The sequence below is a fragment of the Setaria italica genome, chromosome VI (genome assembly GCF_000263155.2).
Source record: "Setaria italica strain Yugu1 chromosome VI, Setaria_italica_v2.0, whole genome shotgun sequence".
In the NCBI taxonomy this organism is placed as follows: domain Eukaryota; kingdom Viridiplantae; phylum Streptophyta; class Magnoliopsida; order Poales; family Poaceae; genus Setaria; species Setaria italica.
The window spans coordinates 31,784,998-31,801,466 of record NC_028455.1 but is presented as its reverse complement, the minus strand read 5'-3'; the positions used below and the strand labels follow the sequence as shown (position 1 = coordinate 31,801,466).

Below are 16,469 nucleotides of genomic sequence, written 5' to 3'. Positions count from 1 at the left end.
AGCAACTTGCTCGTCGCCCCGACTCGAACAGTTGCCAGCTTGACAGGGAAATAGCTTTTGGCCTCAATTAGTCTTAAAAAAAAAGATGGTTGGGTGGAGGTCTGGTGGAGAGGTCCGAGAGGACCAGTAGTGAAAGCCGCTTTGAGCTGGTCAGCTGGATAAAAATTAGATAAATGGATCTACGTACTATACAAATTAATCCCTTTGCACCATATATACTTGTATATTTGGATATTTTAAAATAAAATTTATATAAGAGATAGAATAGAAAAAACGTTTATCTTTTCACTTCTGCTATTTGAGATTTGCATGACTCTTTTTTTTACTTCAAAAAAGACATTTGCATGGCAGTATTTTAAAACAAAATGTCGACAACGACATCTGAGTAGAAAGCATATCAGTACAACAATATTACTAGTGGTGACAGTGGCACCGCGGGGTTTGAATCATGGTCGCCGGCTGGCCAATCCGGGTCTCCCTCTTACTAATAATTAGCTTCACATGATGATGGCGAGCAGCAGCACCGCGAAAGCAGGAGACAGACAGAAGGGCGTCAACGGCGCCTGGGCCACCGACGAAGAAGTAGACGGCGACGGCTTGGAGGACGCCGACGCGGGGTCGTCGAACGTCAACGTGTTGTCGTCCAGTTTGTAGGTCATCTGCCTGCCCGCCTGCACCATGCTGCCGATGACCGACAAGCCGTTGGACCACGGCGACTTCAGGATGGACAGGCACACGACCCCGTTGCTCTTCTTGTACGAGTAGTGCTCCGGCTGCAGCTCCATCCCGGCGTTCTCGCCGACGAACAACAGCGTGATCGCCGGTAACTTCGTGCCTTTCGGGTAGCACAGCTGCCCGAATCGGGCGTCGAAGTCGGAGCCATTGACCGGTGACGCCACCGCCTTGAGCTCCTGCTTGAGGTGGTCGAAGAGAGACGAATTGAGGAACGTGAACGGCATGGTGGTCATCAAGATTCCGGTGGCCGCCTCGCTGGCGACCTCGCCGCCGCCGACCTTGATGCCGGTGACCTTGACGGAGTAGGTGCTATTGTTGGAGCCGACGGGGCCGAATAGGGTGATGCTCCTGCTACCGGCTCGCGCCGCCGTCGCTCTCCGGGCCAAGAACGCGTTGTGGGCAAGCCAGACCGTGCTGCCTTGAAGATCGCCATCGATGATGTAGGAGAAGAGCGGCCACTCCTTTGGGAAGCTGGCGAGGATGTTGTTGCCCCTGCCGAGTCCGATGACGGCGTAGTAGTCGCCGGAGGCGTCTGGCCGGCACGCGTACGCCGTGTTGTACGCCGTGTTGTTAGAAAAGATTCCCTTGCTCTTGGCACCGAACAGGGTGATATTGCCCTTGCGGAGCGGGACGCCAGCCGGAGCTGCGCTGTTGCAGACCCGTCCCGCCGCCGACGGGGCATCCCCGCCGTCGCACGCGCCGTACTTCTCGCACAGCGGGTCGCCGCACGCCACCTGCTGGCTGCTGCTGTCGCCGCCGCACCGGCTTGTCCAAGTGACCCGGCTGGTGACGTCGACCCCGCCCACGGAGAAGTTCACGCCCCCGGCCTTGACGACGTCGACGGCGACGGCGTTCGGCAACAACCCCGCCGCCGCGTCGTTACCGCGAGGAAGCAGCTCGCCGTCCGTGGCCTTGTCGATGGCCTCGAATCTGTCCTTGGCGTCCTCGATCCGTTTCTTCCACTTCTCGAGGAAATCGGCGGCCCTCTTGAGCGCGGCGTTGCCCGCGCCGGCGGCGCCGGCGGGCGCGGGAATGGACACCGCGGCGACGGCGAGGACGAGTAGGGCGAGGCTGGTAACCTTTGCCATGGCTGTGGATCGATGTGCTGTGTCGAGCTATCGATGGATGTCGTGAACACGAACGTTCACGTACACTGGCTTTATATATCATCATCAGCTAGTAGTAGGATATGATTATTAGTCAAGGATGGCGGGCGATGTAGGAGAGCACATGTATGTGGTCACTGTGCGCGTGCAAGTGGGAGATCGACGACTGGTCAGGTCCTTGGAAACCGCTTGCAGGATGCAGAGGCTGCATGCAGCTGATTTCTTCGTGTGGTCGGCCGGTTGGATCCACATGATGCTTGATTTCAGTCGGCCGTGGGCCATTCTGCCTTGACTGCAGCTTGGTTGGCTGACGGTGACAATTCACCTCGCTGGTACTAGTTGCCACGATGATCAGCTTGCCACGTCAAACATTACTGTCTCTTCAGCTAGCATGATTCGGTGGATTAGCCGTAAGATTGTAACACCCTAATTTTCAGCCTTTTGTTAGAATTTTCTAGAAATTAATTGCTTATGTTTAAGGATTTAAGGTTTTCTAAGGTTGCAGATTAAATTATTAGGCATTTAAATTTCTTTTAAAAATAAGTCAATAAATCATAGGGGTTTATTGCATTCATGCTGGTGCATTAGTTTTGGGTGTTTGGATTCAAATTTGTATTTGAATTCATTTGTTTGATCCCTTTTAAATAATAGGAAAACCTTTCTCTTTCTTTCTCTTTTCTCCTCTCTTTTGACCCGTTCCTCCTTTCGGCCCGGCTCTACAGCAGCAGTACCGCAGGAGTCAGCCCAGCAGGCCGGCCCATCAACACCTCCTCCACGCCGACCCGTTCCTGCACCGGCCCCGCCCGCGTCTCGCTGACGGGTGGCCCCCACCCATCATCCCTTCCGCTGCGCCGCATCGAGCCGGATAGCTCGAGTCCCGGTCGCCTCCGACCTTGGGCCCGCACGCCAAGGACACCTCCCCGGGCCTATAAAACCCGCCGCCGCCTCCGCAGCCCTTACCAAACCCTAAACCCCACACCCTCGAGCCCCGGAGCCGCCCTCGCGCCCACAACCCTATCCAAGTGCCGCCACCTTCGATCTCCATCGCCACCGCCTTCATGATCGGATTATTGCCCGAAGCACTGCGAGGAGGTGAGGAAGCTACCCGTGAAGATCCCGTACGCCCCCATGCCTTCTTCCGCGTGCACGACCTCGTCGGAGTTGCCGCCGCCACGCCGAGCTGCTTCACCGAGCCGCGCCCCGTCTTCACCACGCAATCGAGGCCCTCAACACCCTAGATGTGCTCACAAGCCTTCCAGCTGGATCCAGGGCCTCACCGTGTCGCAATTTGAGCCTTCTAGATTGAGATCAAGCTCGCTCCGGTGAGGCAGCCCCGCTCTGGCGCCGCGTGCCACAGTTTCCACCACCGAGCGCCGCCCATCTACCGCCAGCTGTCCGATCGCCAATCCACCCTGCGCTGATCAAAGATCCAGAGGATGTGATGGTTTTCTGCTGGTGAGCCTCGAGCATCGCTGGTCAATATGATCTTGTATGTGATAAGGGTAAGACTACTGATTAAATTTTATAGGTTTATCCATGATATCCACTTTAGTAATGCAAGAAAAAATTCTGTGAATGTGAAGTTATTTGAAGCACCAATGTCTTCGGAACATTTTTGGCCTCTCACAAAGGAAGATGAGGAGGAATGGCATATGGAACAGGCGCTACATACAATATGTTGCCTGTACTTACACTGGGACCATGTAAAGGCTATTTTGTTGTTTCAGTTTTACTTCTCTGAATATTTGTTTCCATGTGAGTTACTCTTCTTACAATGGAAAACTGATTATTGGCAGATGTAGCTTGTTTGTTTACAGGGCTTCTTGGCAAGCACTGTTCTTAAAGTGAAGAATGTGCCTAGCTAGCACTACTATTTATTCATTAGTGAAGTCTCATTTTTGCATGTAAGCTGCAGGCCTTCCCACTGTTGGTTTTAATTTAATTCAAATGCTTACTTTATAATATTAGGTCTCATAGCTCGGTATCAATAACTGAAGACCCCTGGTGTCCATATATTTCGGTCCTGCTGGAAGATCACATTGACCATGAGTTTATCTTGGTGCTGATCATTTCTTTAGTTCTGAACATCTAGAAATCAATCAATCTCGCGCATGTGAATTATTTTGCTTTCTGTCCGAATGCATAGATTGTTCATAGATTTTAGAAAAGAACCAATCAATAATTTGCTCATGCAGCTTGTTTGGGCACCAAAACATATGCGGAGCACAAAACATATATCTGTGAAAATATCCATCATTCAGGGCTTCCTGCAGAATCAGGGGCTCTCTCTCCAACCTTGATTATTTTCCTCTTCCTGGCACTCCCTGCAGAAACTTGTTTCCACCCGAAGCTTGCACGCCATTATGTTCTCTCTGTCAGAAATAATATATTTAGTTTTATATAATATCTACTCCTAACTGCATATTCCTGCACATATTAGTTTCTAAAAGTTCAATAATATCCTGAACATATAGAATGTCAGAATCTATATCTGGTTTACTATCTGACCTCTCTCAGTTGTTTCAATACATGATGGAGTGTGACTAATATACTTATACCTTACTTTTGAGAAACTTATGTATTGATCTAACATACTTTGAAAATGCAAAGTTTGCTAATTAGCAGCACACTCGGTATTGTTCTTTTGAGGCAGAGTTTGTCCATCGATCCCTTTTCCCATCAGGTACAATCTGTCAATCTCTTTTGCTGGTTAGGCAGTTGCAAAATGCTATAGTTGTAAGACAATTAATAAAGTTCATATCATGGTTTAGGCAGCAAAAATAGCAATACTTTTACTTTTTTGGTTATTTCTGGTCATTTGTTTCCAATTTCTGGTGAAGTCGTTTCACTAAGTTTTGAAATTCAATTGACAGGACTCGATGAATCTCAAGAGCTGCTACCGTAACTTGTTGGAGAGATTATATGTAGACCCTAGAAAAGAGGAAGAATGTTGCACAAGTTCCATGTGTGTAGTTCTCAAGATTTTCTATTTTAGTTTCCATCCATTTGTGTTAACCAAGTTTGTTTCTTGGCATATCAATTTATGGCCGCTTTCACTTATTATGCTTGGTATTCCATTTTGTTCGGTTGGACAAGAAACTTTTCACCCGCCGCTCTGCGTTGTCACTGGCAGCCTTGTGCAGATTTTATTGAAGTATTATTATAACACCTGTAATAATTTTTTTTATTGCGTTAAAATTTTTAGGCTCCCGTGGCAATGCACAGCTATAAACCTAGTGATGAATAAATTTATCTTGTTGAAGGTGGAGCCAGTGCAGGTGATAAATGTGGTAGATTAGGGCCTCTCTTTGGCACGGCTTATGCAGCGGCTCCTTTGTAGACTTTCGCTGAAGGCATACCAAACGGGGGTAAAAAAACAGCTCCGAAGGCAAAGCCGAAGCCGAAGAAGCTGTTTTGCGATTTGTGTTGAAGGCATGAAGCCAAACAAAAAAAGTGGCTCTGCGTGGCTCCCTCCTCGGCCCCGTGAAAAAGGACCAAAGCGCCCCTGAACTTTGTTGTATTTATTTACAACAAAATTGCCATTGCTCCTGAATGGATAACCCAAAGCCTCTCAATCCCCTCTCTGTTCCCTTCTCTCGTTCCCTCGTCTCTCTCTTTCTCACGGGAAAAAGCACGGCGGTGGTAGATGGAAGGTTGGCCGGCACTAGAAGCTACTGATGGCCCGGATGGGGTAACTGGCGGATCCGGTGATAGCACGGCCAATCTGTCCATCGTTGTTTGTTATTAGTTCAGTAGTTGTTTGTTTGTTGCTTCTCATGACTTGTGTGTATGGCTAATGATCAAAAACTTCTTTTGGTCTAGTTCTCCTGTTCTAATATGTTTTGTCCATGAAATTGATTTTGTTGGTAACAACTTGGCTGATTGTTGTGATGAGAACACTAGAATAGTGTGTGAGATTTTTGCAGATAAAGTTGACAAAGGACATCATTCAAACACACATTTGAGTAAGACTGGGTACAAGAATGTGATAGAAAGGTTCAAAGAGAGGACTGATATTCTGTACACTAGAAAATAATTCAAGAACAAATATGATAAATTAAAAACTGATTATGGTATTAGGAAGAACTGAAACATTGTGAGATAGGTATAGGATGGGATGAAAGCAAACAGAATATTGAAATGACTGAGGCTTGGGGGAGGAACACAACAAAAGTGAGTGTCATCTATGTTTCAATTGTGGCTCTATTTTGGTGCTGTTCCATCCACAATGAGAATTTTGTTGCATCTCTAGTTTTTACCGAGAGAGCTGAAAGAGAAATGTTTATGACTTTGGACACTCCGGAGGAAAGATTTGACTGGTTGAAGAGAAAGCATGAGTGGATGACTAAAAATGATATGCCTGAGTAGATATTGCATTTCATTCATATTAATTACCTTCCAATTTGGCTTGGAGCATGAACCAGTGTTCCTGTATCAGTATGTTGTGTGAGTTTTCATTAGTTATGTATGAATAATGTGTGTGACTTTCCATTATTCCTGCATGAATAATTTATGTGCAATCAAATAATTCCTTATTCATGAGTGTTGTTTGTATGGTGTACAGATCTGATTCTTCTGATGTTAAAATGGATGACAGTGGTTCAGACAAGGATCAGTGGGCTATAAATACTATGATATTGATAAAGTCAAATCAGAATAGTCTGTTTGTTTCCAAGTACTTTATGACCTATCATGATAAAAATGATGCAAGAACTCCAACACAGAGTGGATTTGGTTGGACAATGGAAAAACTCAATACTCCTAGTGAAAGCCATAAGATGTTCAGAATGAATACATTACTATTTTACAAGCTGCATGATTTGTTAGTGAGTACTTATGGTCTCCAATCATCTCTTCATATGAATTCTATAGAATCACTTGCTATCTTCTTGTGTGTTGCAGTTTTGTGTGTTGCATTCATGCTGGAAATGCATAGGGTTTTGTTTGAAAATATTTTTATGCACTAGGTTCCATTTTGAGAAAATATTTTGGGCCAAATTCCCTTTTAATACGAGGCCTAAATCCCATTTCCACCCCTCCCCTTCTCCCTTTTACTTCAGCCCAACCCGCCTCCCCTCCCTTATCTTCTCACAGGCCAAGCCCACCTCCCCTCCCCCGTTCGTTTTCTTTTTCTTTTCCATTCTCCCGAACTAGGCCACAACCCAACTTCCCTCTCCGCTCCCCCCTACCCCCTTCTCCTCTACCTTCCCTTGTTGGGCCGAGCACAGTTCCCTTCCCCCTCTACCCCCTTCCTTAGCTAGCCTTTCCACCTGCTTCCCCTCCGCTTCTCTCGCATGGGCCGTAGCCCATCAGCAGCCCAGCCCCCTCCCCCACTCTCTCTCCCTTCTCTCCCTTCAACGCGGGGCTCACCTATCAGCTCCGTCTTCCTCCTCCCTCACCTGCCCTTTTTCCCACACCGAACACCATCGCCCCATCAAAATCCCGTAGTACCACACCTCCTCGCCCCCGCCCAGCCCCATGCCGCAATCCCCGCTTCCCCCTCCCTCCCTTCTTCCGCCCGTTACTCCTCTCCTCCTTTAATGGCAACAAGTGCCATCAAGGCCATCAAGACTGAGACCCCTACTCTTGATCTCCTCTTCTTGCCTCCCATCCGTCCTTCTCCAAGCAATTCTTCCCCAATAAATCTTGTGCCGAGCTCCATCTCCCTCCTTTTTGCCTCTCCAACATCGCCCCACCGTTTATCGTGCCTTCTCCCAGCACCATTTGCTCACCAACGCCGCCATGGCCGAAGCTCGGTAAGCGAGCTCTGCCACTGCCTTTTGCCGTAGTCGAACTAGCTCTCACTTCCTCCTCCCTCTCTCGGTGTCATGGGACTCCCAACGATGCAATTCCAGCGCCCAGGAGCACCAGACCAAGGCTGCCATGCCGCCCTCACTCACGGCTCCGACCTCCTCCGTCCCTCTCCGCTGTACACCTTACATGCCATGGATTTATCCTTGCCCTACCCCTGGTAAGCTCGCCGTGTCCTCCTCTCTCGAGCGCGCCACGTCTCGTCGTCCCTTGTGGGTTGTAGAGCTGTCGTTCCGTAATCTGGCAAAACTCCATTGTCGGGGCTCCTGTGCGAGCGGCACCAGGCCCAGAACCGGCAGCACGCCCCAGGCCGCTCGATCCCATATGAATGGCCATGATTAAAACAAGGGGTACCTCTTTGGTCATTAAAATCCGACCATCCATATCAAATCCAACGGCCAACATGCAATCTTGACCACAGTCAGATTTGCCTGGCAATCTTATGATCTAGCCCCTGAAGATCTATGAAATTAATCTAAAATTTCTTTGAGTCGTAGGAATACTTACCAGCTACCCCCTATTGTCTATCGATAATTGCACCTAGGTCCTTGCTGACGTCATCACCAAAAAAACTCACAAAAATTCCAATTTATATATTTTCATTTCCTAAAAATTCATGATGATGTCATAAAACCCCTTGCTAACTTAATCATACAACCATGAGAATTATATGGGCTATGGTCTTGGCTGAGTAAGTTGGGTAATCCAACGATCTATGTTGAGCGGGTAGGCGCCGACTAGGGCAGCGTCCCATAAATCATGGCTCGACGCAGTGATGGTTAAGAGCCTTGATGGGTCAATGCGCGCTGGAGAACCAATGGAAGGCGTCGTAGTGAACACATGCCAACACATCTCGGTAATGTGTAAGAGGTTTGGCCGCCTCGTCATGATGGGTATCATGACTCGTGGGTAAAGTTGTACAACCTCTGCAAAGTGTTAAAAATTGTTATAACAGTTGTGCTCATGGTCAAGAGTGGTATGGACCCTCACATGGTTAGTTGGATTGAGAGAATCACAGATGGTGTCTGTGGTTTGGGAGTTGGGTTTGGATGATGAGACATTGACCTTAGGTTCAGGACAGGTGGGGTAACATGTGCCTTGTTGGGTTTTTTGGAAGCTTATCACACTAATGGTTCTAGGTGCTTAATTAAAACTTGACAAACATTAAAAAATGAGCTTTGTAGTCCACTTGCGGAGTACACGCCTCCAAGTGTACTCACCTTTTTCCTTTCAACCCCCTTGCTGTGCCCTCCTGTTGCTGCTCAGATAGTGCCATACAGGAGCTGCTACGAGGAAACTTGGAGGAGCCACTCATGAAGACTTGGAGTTCTAGGTTGGTGTGCCCCTGGTCGACGTCCAGTTTGGAGGTGAGTTCGTGTTCCTCAAGCCGTGTGCTCAGAGGGGGTGCTCGTGAGGGAGTGAGTGTGCAGTTGGGGAATGGAATGCGTACGTGCCGTGAAGAATGGCCCAGCTCCCCTTATATGTCTTCGGGGGCCGGGTACAAGAAAGAAGGAGGGGTCCCTCAGGTCTGTCGGTCCTGCGGGGCCCATTGGTGGAGCTCTCCTGGGTCCTAGTCGGGGCATCGCCGTTCCATCGTATCGGGAGTCCCGTTGGCTCATCCTTGTATCGTGGCCGTCCTGCGCCGCCTATGGCCGCATTAGGGCAGTACATGCTGCTGCTAGGTAGTCTCATAAGTCGTTTTATGCAATGTCATGTAGGATTTTTACTGATGTGAAGAGAAGGTGATAAGAGAGAAAGATGTTGATTTTAGGACTACGAGACGAGTACTCTACCATTGTACAAATTGTGATTGGTATGCAACTAATAATATTTCTTTTTTTCATGCACAAATTAAGGGAATGGAATTATTATGAGACAACTTAAAAAGATAACCTATTATACAAGTTGTTTGTTAAATCATCTCATAATTACATGTTGCATGACTGTCTACTAAGGCAGCACTTGCCCTTAGGGCACTCCCAATGGGAGAAACCATCGTAGTTTCCAGAGTCTAGGATATTGTATCAAGAAATCATCCTTCATAATGCAATTTTTTTATCTAGAGTCTAAACAAAAATCCAACCAATCATTCTCCCTTCTAGTACCAGATCCTCTATACATTATGTAAAGGAGCTCGAGTGATGGGTAGAAGCGGTGCAAGCACAAAGGATCCGACGGTAAGCAAGAAGAAACTACTTGGTCTCCCCAATGCATATTCATTGGTTTCTTGACCTATCAGTATGCGTGAGGACTTGGTTTCCTCTCCAAGAAATGGTTTCTCTCTCTCCATAATAAATCTACTGCCACATCAGCAAATTGCTTAGTTGGCATGACAATTAAGAGGGATAGAAACTATCATCAATGTTCCATTGGGACTGCCCTTAGTCCTATCTGCCAAGCCCCGTTGTAGAGGGTGGCGTGCGGCAAGTGTGCTGGCGCCTGTAGCATCCCATCAGAGTAGGTGGCAGGTCGTGAGGTGGTCGGATCGGTACTCCGACCCCACGCCAGTGTCGGTCACTAGCTCCCGAGGTCGGGAGGGTTGGATACGGTGGTCGTAGTGATCGGTTCAGGTCAACAGGGCAGGTAGTGCAACGCCTCGTCCCCGCGCACAACGTGGCTGTCCTCGTCGACTGTTGTGTAACACCCAAAATTTTGAATAATTCAAATTCATTAAAATTTGCTCAAATTAGGGTGTCATTTAAATTCTAGGCATTTAAATTCATTTTCTTTAATTTAATTAAATTCATCATAGGAGTTAATTGTGCATTCATGCTGGTGCATTTATTTTGATTGCTTGAGTTTGAATCAAAATTTGAATTTCCAAATTTAAATTCAATTTCCAAAACCTTTTCTTTTCCTCTTTCTTTTTCTTTTTCTTCTTCTCCTTTCTGGGCCGCATCTTCCATTCGTTCCCTTCCCCTTTCTTCTTTCGGCCCAGCCGCAACATCCCCACCGGCCCGCGAAGCAGCTCCGCCGGCCCCCTTTCTTTTTCTCCCGCGCGGCCCACCGTTTCCCCTTTTCCCGCGCGGCCCGCCGCTTCGTTTCCTCCCCGCGGCCCGCAAACACGCGCGCCGGCCCACGAAGTCACGCCGGCCCGCCTACCGCTCCCTTCCTCCGGCCTGACGGGTGGGCCCCACCCGTCATCCCCTTCCTCCGACCGTATCCGGCCGGAACTCCCTCCCGCAACCGACGCGCCGCCGCCTCCGGAAACCCGTCGGCCCCCGCTCCGAATCCTTCGGGGAGTTTAAACCCGGGGCGCTCTATCTCCAAGCCTCCACCCTATATAAGCCGCCGCCCCTCTCGGCCTCAAGCACCCGCACCCGAAGCCCCCAAAACCCTAGCGCCCGAGCTCCAAGCGCCGCCGCCTCTTCCCCGCCGTCAAGCACCGCCTCCGGTGAGCTCCGGTCGTCAAGGACCCCCAAAACGAGTTCGCCGTGTTCTCCTCTTGCTTCTGGTGAAATCCGCGCGCCAAACCGTGCCCCGGAGCGCCGTTTCGGCCAACTCCGGCGAACCGCCGCCGCTCGCCGTCGCATATGTTGCTTACTTTATTTATGATCATGTTTAATTTCGGGTGGTATGAACTTATACTTAGTTAATTGCTAATAAAACTTGACCAACTTAATTAAAAGCGAATGCTAATTATGCCTTAGCCATACCTTGAATTAGCCTTACACTACACTATTCCCCACGACTTGTTGAGTACCAACCATAAGTGTACTCACCCTTGCAAAACCGCTGTTCAGACCAAGCTAATTGGGAAGAGGAGTATCTACACGACTTTGAGGAGTTCTAGGCGTACGTTTCTTCAGTCAGCTGCCTGTGGAGTTGTCGTCGTCTTTGGAGTTCCGCTGCGTAATAATTAGACTTTGTGGTTTACTTGAGACTTTCGGTCATGTAATAATGGTTAATACTCTCTTTATTCGTTTTAGCACTGTCTTTGTTATTCACTATTGTCGTACATGTGTGTAACTTGATCCTGGCACACATGTATTTAATGCACTCGATTTTGTCCTTAAAATCGGGTGTGACATGTTGCCTCCGTCAGCGCCTAGGGTATGGGTGCCGCCCCTGTTCGAATCGTGCGGGGGCAGGTGCCCGTACGCCGTGGCGCACGTCGACCGCGTGGCGGTGCAGCGGGGTGTTTATTGCCCTATCCGCTAGCGGGGCGTGGCGGTGCAGCGTGGCGGAACTCAACCATTTGTTGACCGGGGTGACTGATCGGGCGCTTGACCTAGCTGATGGTCGGATCCCGGACCACCCGGGCTGCCTTGCCCCATTCGTGGACCAGCCGATGTGCGCTAGTTGGACCGCGTGGCCCAAGTTTGAGCTCTTGAGGCCACCTGCGCGGGTACCCTTGGTCATAGATGGCCAAACAGGTGGCCCGGCCCGGCCTGGCATGAGCCTGATTAGGCCCGCACAGTAACCGTGCTGGGCCGGGCCAGCCCACGTGACGAAGGAGCGGCCCAGGCCCGGCCTGCTGCCTTCTTAGGCGGGCCGTGCGGGGCCGCTTGCCCGACAGGCCTTAGCGGCCTGGCCGTGCTCGTGCCGGCCCGCGGCACGGCTCCAGCTCCTCCTTTTTCCCCAATCCCCACCGCAGCTTGCACTTCCCCCAAATCGGCGAGGCCACCACCATATCACGCCAAAATCACCACCAAATTGGAGCAACAATATAGCAGCAGGGACTTGCATCGACGAAGGGCCGCGGGGAGGCGGCGAAGGGCCGCGGGAGGAGGCGGCCGGGGGTAGGCGGAGGCCGCTAGGGGTAGGGGGAGGTAGTGGAGGGCCGCGGGAGGAGGTGGCCGGCTCCGTCGTGGGAAGAGGTGGCCAGGGGCAGGCGGAGGCCGCTAGGGCAGGGCTGCAGGGGGAGGCAACGGAGGGCCGCGGGAGGAGGTGGCCGGCTCCGCCGCGAGAGGAGGCGGCGGAGGGCCGTGGGAGGAGGCCGCTGGGGAGTTGCGAGGAAGCGGAGGGGGGATAGGGGGACGTGGCAGTTGCGAGGGAGAGGGTGAGTCGCGAGGGAGGCGGCAGTTGGTGGGATGAAGGTGCCGTGAAGCAGATAGGGTTGGTTTGGGAGGAGCAGGCCGCTAGTTTTAGATGGACATGGAGGTGGGCCAAACGGGCCTAAACAGGCCATGCCGCCCGTTGCAGTCCATGGGCTAAATAGGCCGTGCCGTGCCCGGGCCAGCCCACGGGTTGAGGCAGCGGCCCAAGCCCATCCTGTGGTGTAGGTTGGGCCGGGCCGGCCTGCAAGGCCACCATGCCGTGCCTAGGCCGGGCCAAAATGCCATGCCGTGGGCTGGCCCACGAGCCGTGAGCCGTGGGCCAAATGGACAACGGTTTAGGTACTCGACACTTTACAACATTCAAGTAAAAAGGTACCTTCTAATAGACCATTTCATTATTGACGAGCAAATAAACAGGAGTTCACATGCCAAATTGTGCCACATATGTGATGCACTAGCACGACGAAGCTAAAGGAGATCCATGTACCCCTCAGAACTTGAGTTCTCCAATTGTGAAAACAAGCTCATCGATGTACAAAATTTGAGTCAAGAAGTTGCAACACGGATAAATTATTTACCGAACATCAAAGCAAAATAAGAATGAAATCTGTTTATTAAAGACATTGATTATGGTTCAACAAAACGATCATAGTATCCATGGGAAGTACTAGAGAATAATAACATTTACAACTGCATATATGCTGCTAGCAGCCATAATACACACAAACACACACACACATGCATACACAAAACATGTACTTCCTCAGTGAACTGCACTAGCTGGCCCCATACAGTCAGACTGTCACAACTTCATAAATTTCTAGTGGATCTATACCAACGCATATTATGCGTTGCCATATGTGGCGTTGTAATGTCCTATATAAAATGCATATAAATGCGTTGGTAAGTGGATTTTGCAACCTACCAAAGTATTTCAACAACGCATATATGTGCTGTATAATACAGAATATGTGCTTTTTTGGAATCGTATATGGGTACGGTATTTTCAATTGGCTTTTGCTGATCACTGTTGGTAAGGTGATAAATGTTATATGCATCAAGCATGACACGTGCAACAAGAGTTCAACATAGTAAATATGTTCATTAAATAAAAAGATTCTATACAGAGAAGAAAATGACACAATACAACAACACAATGTTCACAGACCAAAATAAAATATACATGAAATCTGAAATAGTAAACTTCTCTTGTGGGCAAATCTTGTAGTTCGTTCATCCTTCGATCATCTGCACATCCAGAGTCCTGCATGAAAATATAGAATGCTATGGTAAGTATATAGTTGATGACATGATATTTTCTCCATGAATAAAATTAACGTGCATGTGGCAAATTTATTCTTGCCATGTCTGTCGTTTTGTCTTTTGGTGATAGATCATTTGTTCATTTGTTGTAGAATTTTTCAGGCCTGCAAGAAGGGTTAGACCCTCTGTCGCCAAAATAAAACCTAGTTATCTGCAATATGAAATATTAAATTTGAGTACCAACTATAACATAGAAGGGCATATACAACGGTATTTAGAAGATATCTATATACCACCAGGTCAGCCAATCCGTCCTACGTGGACCATCAACAATGATGAGAGCGGATGGTGTCGTCGTCTCGCGCGACGCCGGCAAAGGCTCGTTGTCCCAGATCGTATCGCCAGTCCTCGCCGCGTTGTAGCCCTCGTTCCCAACCGACGACGGCCTTCCTCGATCTGGTGCGGAAGGCGGAATCGTTGATGGCGGCAAAGAGCATGCTCGCACGCCAATCTTCCACGCCAAAATTTCTTCCTCGGTTCCTCCCCGTCCGTCTTGCCCCGGTACCCTCCAATCTCTCGCCCCCATCCCTTCTTCCCCCAACCACACGATGCATCCCCTGCGGCATGAGATGAGCAAGGCGGCTGCGGTGCGGCCGCGGAAGCTGCTAAACGCGGCGGCAGTGCGGGAGCAGAACGGAGTAGCGGACTGCGCGGGAGGTGAAGGGCGCGGCGACTCTTTCCGGCGTCCAGTCGCCTTCCCAGCGCCGAAGCCTTCGGCTGCGCTGATTCTTCCACCGCCGCCTCGCCCTTCTCTGGATGCACAGCTTGCTAGATTTCACGCTGAGTAGTTTGTTTCTTGCAGTGTCTCGACCCGTCGGCATTCAGCTGATCAGCTCCACTTCACATATTGCAAAGTAGGTGGCGTCGGTGCTTGCTTCTGTGAATGCCTTGCGCTCCTTGCTTCTTTGTTTACTTCAAAATACAGAGTGAAGATGGTGCAGATCTTCTCTCTTCCAATTTCTGATTTTTTTTTACATCCTGGTGCTTGCATATCTGAAACGTAGATTTGTGTTTTAATTTCATGATCGATTTTTATGATTCAGAATGTGATGAGATATTAAGCAAATTGAACAGAAGGTTCAATTATTCTACTAATATCAGTTGTTTTACAGTTTAAGTTCTCTGCTAGCATGTTCCTGATATTCTAATAATCTTGATCAGTTCAAGACATGCTAATATTGGCATTAATTTTTGCAGGCACAGCTGCTGCACAGCCTACTGCTATTTCATTCTGTCTAGTAAGGCTCAAAAGCCCCCAATTCTGCCTACTGAATGCTAGGTAGTGATTGTTAGGATGGATATGGAGCTATGCAGGAACACAAATCCCCTCCGTTTCCAGCTTATGCAGGCTGCACAAGCATCGCTGGCGCAAAAGGTCTCAGTTCCGCTCACATCACTGCGTCTCCTCACCGTGTGCCGCATCTCCTCACCAGTCCACCACCATGCCTCCGCCGCCGACCTTCTGCGCCAGCAGCGGGGCTGGCACCCCAGCAAAGGCTGCCGCTTTCGGTGGCTCGGTAGGACACGACGGTGCCGGCTCTGACTCGTCCCAAAGGCGCCGCCTTCAGCATCCGGCCGGAGCTTCTCGCGGTGGGCGGGGTCCTAGCGCCGGCGATGCTGATGATTTAGAGCAAGCGGCATGTGGTCGCGGCGACTCTCGCGTCAGTGGCGCTGTTCAAGATTGACGTCGGCGGCCGCTACCGGAGACGAATAAACAGGAGCTGGATTTGTGCGGCCTCGGCCTAGTCTCGTCAATTCGGGAGCAGAGTCGCCGGCCAAGACGCCTAGGCTGAGCTGCTCTGACTCCGACACGGGGAGCAAGGTCCCACCATCGGTCAGAGAGCGCATTGCCGTGGGTCGCTTTGGTGCCAATCATCCTCGTCGGTCTCGTGGCCGGACAGCTCCCCGCGGTGGCGCTCACTGAGTCACTGTGCTCTGCGCCGTGTTCTTCATCTCGGTGGAGGGAACACTAGCCCAGTGATGACCCCGTCAAATCCAACTCCGCGGCCAGGTCACTGAAGCTGCTGCTCCTCGAAGCAGCACGCAGAGAAGCAATGATGAATCCAATTTTGGTTGTGCCTAGATTCGATTCACCATGTGAGAATTGGATTTTGATGCTCATCAGTCAATTTTAAAGTTATGTGGGTTCAATTTTGTAATTCTCGATCTGCAACCTTCCGTCTCTGTTCTTTTTTATTTTTCTTTCCTTCGCGTGTGTGAACAGAGATAGCGTAATTTCCTTTTGGTTTGCCTGTGTCAAGGTTCAGTCTTTAGAGCATATGCATGCACAACAGTAAGAGCTACATAATTAGATTTACTACTTCGATATGAGTTATGAACGTGTTTCATGTACTTGCGCTCAAGGTGTTGGGTGAAATGTCTAGGAGGACACAGGTGCATGGTAAACTCGCTGCATAGCACAGGAGGTGGCTATACCCAATGCAAGCCAATCAACCAGCACGATCTTCGTAAGCCAGGCTAAGCTTAGCACAAC

At 49.6% G+C, this 16,469-nt stretch overlaps 1 protein-coding gene and 1 long non-coding RNA gene across 3 annotated transcripts; one reads left to right on the top strand and one right to left on the bottom strand.

The window, feature by feature from the left end:
- Positions 1–497: 497 nt before the first annotated feature.
- LOC101761283 lies at positions 498–1,823 on the bottom strand. Its single transcript, XM_004974758.1, has one exon. It carries the CDS (start codon positions 1,821–1,823, stop codon positions 498–500), a length of 1,326 nt encoding a protein of 441 aa, XP_004974815.1.
- Positions 1,824–14,112: 12,289 nt separating this feature from the next.
- Positions 14,113–16,219, top strand: LOC101783562. Of its 2 annotated transcripts, none has more exons than XR_002678187.1 (2): positions 14,113–14,910; positions 15,173–16,219. It is a non-coding gene; the product is annotated as an uncharacterized LOC101783562 (long non-coding RNA). The 2 variants fall into 2 exon arrangements; XR_215432.2 differs by having other exon boundaries at positions 14,116–14,829.
- The last annotated feature ends 250 nt before the right edge of the window (positions 16,220–16,469 follow it).